Source organism: Montipora foliosa, chromosome 2 (genome assembly GCF_036669935.1).
Source record: "Montipora foliosa isolate CH-2021 chromosome 2, ASM3666993v2, whole genome shotgun sequence".
NCBI lineage: Eukaryota > Metazoa > Cnidaria > Anthozoa > Scleractinia > Acroporidae > Montipora > Montipora foliosa.
This window is the reverse complement of record NC_090870.1, coordinates 4,319,781-4,328,567: the sequence shown is the minus strand read 5'-3', so window position 1 is coordinate 4,328,567 and position 8,787 is coordinate 4,319,781. Positions and strand designations below refer to the sequence as shown.

Genomic DNA, 8,787 nt, shown 5'->3' with positions numbered 1-8,787 from the left:
AAAAGCGCGAGTGTAACTTTTGCTTCAAATTGTAACAAGGAGGAAATTCTAATTGCCAAATGTTCGCGTTAATTGTAATGAGGTCTTCCCTCTGGTAGTAAACTCAGAGTACTACGAGTGTCACTTCGAGTAAGAGTTGTGGGATTTTGATTTCTGCGCATCCGTACTGCGCAGGCCGGCGTACTCAACTTGTCGCGGCAAGTTGGTCTGCGAGTGTTTTCATCGAAAAGTACGATTTTGTCAAGAGATAGCGTTTGCTTTTCGCCGTTTACTGCAAAGGACTTCGACTAGAAAAGTAGAAACAACAACTCATTGAAAACTGACGCCGAAATGTGAACTTCATCCCATACTGTTGTATTTTTTGCAGACTTGAAACTCGTGAAATACGCACAGAACTACTTCGAGAACGAGTTGTACTTGTTCTCGAACTCGTTGCGGGATGCTGATACTCTGCCGACCGACGGCAAGCCAAAACAAAAAAAAAAAATAGGCACGCATTGCGCTCTAATAGTACACGATGTTGGTTTTGTACCGAGTGTCATTACAGTGCCATGGTAGATGTCTAAAATAAATAGCCCCCCCCCGAGAAGACATGTGGTTACTAGTATGATATCATGGGTGACAAATTACTCCTTAATTTAGACGCGAAATTACAGCGTTAATTTATAATTTCACACGTGAAATTCCATTTGACAAAACGCGCGTGAAATCATTTCCTAATTTCAATCGTCGCCATTTGATTACACATACAAATACTAAAACCAAGTGTTATTAGAGTGCCATGGTAGATGTGTTAAAAAAGAAGAAAATTTGAAGAAAATAAAAAGGAATCGAGAAACATTGGCTTCGAGGCTGACATGTTGATCATTTTCAAGTTCCCTTACTACTTTTTTTTCACCACAAGTTTACGCGTGCACTCTGAGCCTCTGACAGCTTTTTAAGACAAAGGTTCACTGAAGTTATCCCTGTCGGGCGGGGTTAGTATGTGGTTGGCTGACCTCAAAATATGACTTGCCGTCAGAAACATAAGACCAAAAATCCTATTTTAACGTTCATCGCCAAAAGGGAAGGGAACGGGACGAGAAATTCATTAGCAGAAAGGGCATGTTCGCAAGCCAAGTTTTTCCTTAGCGTTTCAACAAATCGAGGATCAACTGATTGGCTTCAGTTTGTGAATAACAATTAACAGAGTTTAATGTCGTTCGTTCCGCCCCACATAAGATATTTCCAGAAATACAAGAAATTAGATGAAAGCCGATTTCGCTAAACGACGGTCGCCAACACTTCAGTATTCCCCTTCGTCATCACCACTGATGTCTAAGAATATGCTCAATGGCCCTTATTGGAGTTATCAGCGGTTTTGTCACATAAACGAGGTTCAGGGGTCATTTAGTATTGAATTGCCCTGAAGCCTCTTTTGCACAGTTTTAAACAAACGACAACTCCAATAAGGACCATTAACGTACTTTCTGTTAAAGTTCTTCTAAAAAAAAAAGTTATATTAATGTTTTTCGTTAAAACTTTTACATGGGGCGGTTCGACTGGATGCATCAAAGCCTATACCCTTCCACAAATAAACATCTCTCGGTATCAACGTTAACTTTTACTTTGTTATATGTACTACATAATAGCGTACCTAAGGTATTTTTTTTTTGTAATAAATAATGCGTTTGAAGGTGTCAATTTATTGCAAGTAGAATACTCGCGCTTTTATATGTAATGGAAAGAACTATGTACAGACCATTTAATTCCTTTCACATTACTCTAGGCATAGAAAATATGCCTTTCTGAAAACTGAAAATAACGACGATTTCTATTTCAGGTTTTCCAGTCAGCAGAAGGTTTGCTCAAATTTCTGTGTTAAAATAGCAGTTTTTTAGTACATTAATAATATTTAAAAACCTTTGTTCGTATCTAGACTACTCCTCGCCCCAGTGCATACTGATACTTACAACATAATGTCCATAATGCTCTGACATTTTGATTTTGATCTCTGGGTGACTTGTTACCAATTTAAAACAAAATCGTTTTTAGCTGATTAATTTTCAGGACATGATGACCAATGGTGACCTCTGAAAATCATCTGCTATTTGAACGATGTCGACCCGGGGTTTGATGGTTTTGCACAAAGAGCTTGCTGGGACTCTAGTCACGACACAATCACAGCTCTAATACAATAATAGTTGTTCATACTGTAATGATGTGTTCATACTGTAATGATGATAAACATGAAACAACTACACCACTTCATTTTGACCAAAGTTTCAGTGCATTAGACACAAGGTACACTATATTCTACTTGAACCATATCCAAGAGTTGGTGTTGGCAGAGAGGGTATCATATCAAGCAGATATTGTCTATCAGAGTCTGAAACATAGCTATGGTGATGCTGTGGATTACGAGAACCGGTATGGTGATGTTGGTTCAGGTATGGATGCCACCTTACATCAGCCTGTTGTCGTGCAGCCGCTTCTAGCTCCTGGTGTTGCTGCTGAAGATGCTGCTGTTGCAGCTGGAACAGTAGGGAGCTTGAATGCGGCTGATGGTGGTGATAAAGTGCAGGCTGCACGGCCTGGTGGTGGTGATGCATGATTGGCTGATGGTGCGATAGGTGATGCCGAGGGGGTGCTGGGGCCAGCTGTGGCTGAGGGGATGTCTTTTGTCCTTGGAGGAGAGGTTTTGGAGCAATAGCAGGGTTGTCATTCATCTTTTGCTCTATCTCTTGCTCTTGTTTCAGCGCCTTCAGGAAAGCTGCCTTCAATCGAGCAGTGTGCTCAGCTTTTAGCTCCTTCTTCACATTCACAGTGCTACACTTTTCACATACAGTAGCTTCCGTAAATCCACTGTCCTGTTTCTTTGTCCAGGAGGGAGAGAAGTCTGTGTTGCAGCGAGAACAAATTTTGGGGTTTACAACCTTCTCTTGAAGGGGTACACCTGATTTCTTACTTTCTTTCTCAGCCATAACATTGACAACAGCCTCAAGACCAACTAGGACCATAAAATCTGGACTTCCAAGGCTTGGAATAAAGGACCATTCAGGGGGAGGAGGCTTTGGTGGAGGAATCTGAAGGAGGGTTCTCTCCAACTGTTTCCGTAAGGCCATCTTGGCAGCTGCCTGTTTGCCACCGACACTTTGCTGATTTGTATTTGGCAAATGGTGTTGAAATGACACATACCCACTGCTGACAGGTAGGCTACTTACAGTTTGTGCTCTGACAGGAGTGGGACGCAATGGCGCAGGTTGGTTAGGTGCAGAATATACTGGACTACCACGGCCTTGAGGGTAAAGTGGTGTTGGCTGAATTAGATTGGCCATACACGTAACAACATTCTGAAGATTAGCAATGGCCGAAGAACCATGTTTCGACTGGGATGACTGTTGGTGCATCGACTGTTGGTGAACAGCAAATTCTTTCAGAGTTTGGGCAGCGGAACCTACAAATTTGGTTGCACCAGTATTGGAAGGTGGTTCTTGAGGTCCACCACCTCCTTTAGGTAGCAGTCTTGGTTGACCTGGTACATCCCTTGGTGGGTGAAATGTCGATGAAGCTAGCACTGTTGATGCCTTTAGAGGTGGTGGAGGTGGAAGGTTCAGACCTTTCTTTGGAGGCATCTGAGTGGACGATTTCAAGTTACTCTGAGGGGCTGTTGTTAGTGATTTCTCCGAGACATTTTCTTTTTGCAGTTTGGAATTGCCCTTCACATCATTTTGGGCAGCATGCAGTTTCTTCAACAAGAGAAGCTTAGCTTCCTCTTGTCTCAGTTCATTTCTTAGATGTGCAATCAATTTTTCCTTTGCTTGCAGGTCATCATCATTATCATCAGACAGAGGAGAATCAGGCCTTGAAACACTGTTGACATCACCATTTGTAAGAGAATGATCAACTTTGCCCTCACCATTTATTCGCTTTTTGCTGTCTGTAGAGGTCAGTTTAGGTACTTTTAAGAACTCAACAATACTCTCTCTTGCTCTGTGAGTTATGAGGGGCCTCTTCTCAACTCCATTTGCATTAGCAGACAATGCAGAGGTTTCATTACAACTTGCAGTTTCTTTCTTCTGTAATTCCTTCACAGAGCTCAGACCCAACTGTGCCAGAAGATCTTCTTGTGAGATGCACTCATCAGAATCGCAGTCTGACTTTGCATTCAATTCAGTGTTTTCCTGGTTCGAAGTTGGTTTACTCGACTCTTGACTCAATTGGGAAGTTCTCTGTTGATTAGGTAATTCATCTTCTGCAATAGACTCCCCATCTTCAATGGGTTCTTCCTTCACGACTGGTTCACTTGCACCTTTCTTCTGCTCTTTGTCCGAATCATCATCTGACGAAGATGAAATTACCACAACTGATTCACCATCCTTAGGTCTGCAAAGAAGAAAATCACATTTGAGTCATACAAGCATAAAATAAAACAAAATACATTGGAAAATATGCCACTCTTAACAAAGCAAAGAAGGAAAATTGGCATTTTGTTAAATAGGAAGAAAACAAGAGCTCTAAGAGCATCAAGAGCACTGTTCTCAAAAGACATAGCTTGAAACAATGACACCTAGGTTTTTATACGTCTTCTGGGTAAAAGTGTTGATGAGTGAAGAACAGTGGTAAAACCTGCCTTACTCACAGCTGTGAGACAATTTAATGGTTTAAGTTTTACTGGTACTAAGTTTTACAATTTAATGTTTCACTAGCATTTAGCAATGCACTTTGTACCCACCATGGAGTAAAAATATGAAAAATAGAGGGTTTTCTTTCAAATATAGGAGAAAATGGGAGGGACTCAAAATAATAACCCATCATAGTTGGAAATGAGACTAGACATGGTGTACTATGCATTGGTTGTAAACATCAGTGGTTTCAGCAAGTATCGTCAGCCAATGAAAAGCACTGGCTGTACTAACATCAGGGAAGTCAAATACTTTTCTCTAATTTAAAGTAATTAACGAGAGAATCTTTCAAAGATGACTTAACAATTTATTTTGACAATAGAGTGGTAAAGTGTGACGTCACAAATATTTAAAATTATGAAATTATGGGATTCATTAAGATCTTCAGAAATTACATGATGAAGAATGGCCATTTGCCAAAAATTAGCATCTTATTGCAGTTTGGGGATGAGATATTGGCCCTTTCATGCTACAGTGACTCCATACAAATCCTCATAATTTTGTCTTTGTTCTAAACGGTTTAGAACCAAGACAAAATTACAAGGATTTGTATGGACTTACTGAAGCATGGAAGGGCTAATATCTTACCCCCATATTGCAACCATATGCTGATTTTTGGCAAGCGGCCATTCTTGATCATGTACTTTCAGAATATCTCAGTAAATCCCATAATTTCATAAATTTAGTTTTTGTGACGTCATTACTTTACCACTCTATGACAACACTCGGATACTCTAATCAAACCAACCGCCAACTATCCAAACAAATCTTGATGGAATTAAGCCCTCTGCACAAATGTAGCCCTGAGAAGGACTGTTGTTACAGCTGACATTTCAACAAGACCATGGCTTACCCGAGAGACAACCACTGACATCATATTTTAGCTGACCAGTCAGCTCAATGACCATCTGGAGTATTAATTGTATTCAAGCAACTGACTGCACATTCTCACTTGACTAAGAAAATGATCTTGTTTCAGGTTGTTGAAATACAGGAGTCACCAAATTCAATCAACATGTACCACTCAAGGATTCAAACCATTTTCCACTTACAAACCTAGCAAAGCATGCCCACAGAAAAATTGGGCCAAGAAAAAGCTTCTTATCCAAACAATAACACTTCACACGCCAAAGGAGAACAACGAGTTTGGTCAGTTGGTTTTTTTCTGTCAGGCTGTTTTTCAAGTGTGTTAAAGAATTACCTTTAAGGGCCAGTAATACAGGCAAAATTGTTCCTGCAACTTGTCGCGCAACAATGCTGCGTTGCAAGTTGAGATTGTTTGTTGCTCCCATTATTAAAGTACACGTCGCTTTTACTTTTTGCAACATGAAAATAGGTTGCACAAGAAGGTGGTAATTACGCACAACAAACCATCTCAACTTGCAACACAACATTGTTGTGCAACACGTTGCACAAAAAATGTTGCCCATATTGCCGGACCTTTACAGAATAACTTAGAAATAAATCAGTTCTGGAATAGTTTAAAATACTGGCTTGATTATAATATAAAGTAAATTCAACATAATGCAGGAAATAATAGTATTATTTGATCACCAACAAGTCTTCATCTCTATTGATCCGCAGAGACACGATAAGAAAATCTCAGCCTGGTTGTTGTCTATGAATGCTTCTTCAATAATGTGAAAAGAAGCCGGATGGCTGTTGTCATGGTACTCTACAGCACAGTTAGGTAACAGAGATTACATTTTTTTAAGTTTTTGCCTCCTTTTCAAACAAGATATCTCCTGCAAAAACCCTCTGACAACTCTGCTTTTTAACTTTTAAAAAGGGTAGTTTTCAAGATTCACTAAAGTGTTCACAGTTGACAGTGACTGTGTTTTAAATAAAGTTGCCATCATACTGTGGGTTGTACACTATGGCATGGCTACATTAAACATGATCTTACAGTAGGTCTCTGAGGAATAAAAGCTTTGCAACATTAACAGCAAATGACATTCTTTTCTTGAAATAAGCTTCTTACTTTTGCTACTCAAGTGATCTCTAAGTGCTTCATACAAACTGTCACACCTCTTGACATCTGCCTACTCATTATGTTTTAAGTAAATTACATGTATGTTCATCTTGTGCATTTCAAATTCAAAATACCACCTGAAATAATCAAAGCCCCAGGAAGATATTCCCTTTGCCACAAAATTGGTTGCCGAATCTAAATTAAGAGGCAAAGATCAAACTTGATCTTTCTCTAAAAACAATGACTATTAGTGTATATCTTTTAACACTAAGCAATAAAATATAAGATGAAGAAAGTGAAGTCTAATGAGAAGGATACGGAAAATCCAGAGAAGCAAAATGCAATCAACTGAGACAAAATTAAACCTTTGTGATGTACAAATGTTGATGCATCAATAAAAGTAATTGACCTGGGCTGAAACAGAAAGTGCCAATGGTTGTTTCTTCAAGATGTTTTAATGATTTCACACTCCATTTTAACGGAAAAGAATGATCTTTTGTGGAAATGATAGATGATTTACCCACTCTGACAAGCCTTTCAGTGAAAACAAAAACCCAAGAAAGAGACAAGCTACAAGTGCTTTTTGGTGCAACAAATTTCTAGATTATTTAAGGACTCAAAACTCAGCCTCAGAACGCTTTCAAAGAATATCTCATAAAAACCGCCACACAGAAATAAAAAATTCACAAAAGATTATAAATCTCGTGAGATCAGTAGACTCATTTGATGGAATAAAATCAAGGATCGAAAACAGGGAAAAAGAGAACCAGAAAGAGAAATACAGCTTCAAGTCTTTATAAGGTCACAAGAGCATCAAGCCGAACAGTTAAATCTGGTGATCCCCATAAACCAAGAAACGAACTAACTTCAAGAGGAAGTCGACCATATGCTTTCAAGAGCTTTGGTGAAACACGTGCCACAAAAATTAAATCTGTGCGCAAAAAATTCTCTGTAATGTCTAAAAAGGCAGATTTCAGACCAAATAATGTGGCAATTTTTTTTCTGTTTCAATCGATGTAAAAGATCACTTACTTTTGCTCCTTGTTCGGCTCGATCGTTTTTTCTTCGGCGATCATGTCATCATTATTCGATTGAACAGGTTCAATAGATGTACATGTCCGGCTTACATCGCCTTCCTCGCCGACTTCAGCACTGTTTGGTGACAATTTTAAACGTTTCGAGCCTTTAGCTACAACTTCTGATGCCATTCCTGGATAACATAAGGATAATTCTCGTTAGAACTTGACATCCCGACGCAACCTTTTTTAGAATTTATAATCAAAACAATGAAATGATCCTCATATAAAATTGCCGGCAAATCGTTGAAACAGCGGCCTCTCCACGCGTCACACAAGCTAAATAGATCTTCCTTTCCTTCAGCTTGAAACAAAACTAAAGTATCTATTTACCAACTTTCGAGGAATACTCATTGTAAGCGAGGGAATTCGGTAAAATACCTTACTCAGCGTAATACAATTTGGCGCCAGCCGTACGATGGCTGAGAGGGCATAAAACGAAAAGCAACTCACTGCCGATTCCAAAGCTGTTAAAACGAATTTTACCATATTCCACCGCCAGCAAACATAACCCTTAACCACAAATACCTTGTTATTCGCCGGGAAACTCCACATTCAAAAGATTGCGTTCCAACTCGCCAGACGAACGTGACCGACTCGAGGACGAGGCTACCACCGAATATAATTTGTGCAGCGAATAGTGAAAAAAGCCTTGTTATTTAGTATGCTTCTAAGACGTTGGGCGATGGTTGGGCTGGCTATGATATCTCTGTCTTTGCTCTTCAAAACGATTGAGACCTTTCCTTGAAAGAAGGAGGTTTTAATAAGGTCAGCGACTTTCAGGAACCCACAGCAATCGAAGTTTCTTTCATTTGTCGGCCATGTGGTGTTTGCAACGAGGAACAAACACAAAATGGCGGTGTAAAGAATATGTCGACTGTGACCTTCCGTCAATGAACTAGGGCACCAGTTCAACTGTGAAACTTCCGAGCAGGTTATACTTGAAGGTCGCACCGAAAATCCTCGTTAATGTCTCTTTTTCCAGCAACAAAGTATTTGGGATTTTCGAGCAAGAGCTAGGGGCGGGAACATGAAATCAAACGCCACAACCCTGATGGACAGACGAGTGCACGAA

At 39.7% G+C, this 8,787-nt stretch overlaps 1 protein-coding gene across 1 annotated transcript; it reads right to left on the bottom strand.

Annotated features, from left to right (window-relative positions):
• Window positions 1–1,168: 1,168 nt before the first annotated feature.
• On the bottom strand, window positions 1,169–8,787 carry LOC137992140 (transcriptional repressor p66-alpha-like). Its single transcript, XM_068837271.1, has 3 exons — window positions 8,241–8,787; window positions 7,669–7,846; window positions 1,169–4,365 (listed from the first exon to the last, which is right to left on the bottom strand). Exons 2-3 carry the CDS (start codon window positions 7,842–7,844, stop codon window positions 2,289–2,291), a joined length of 2,253 nt encoding a protein of 750 aa, XP_068693372.1. The 5' UTR covers window positions 7,845–7,846; window positions 8,241–8,787; the 3' UTR covers window positions 1,169–2,288.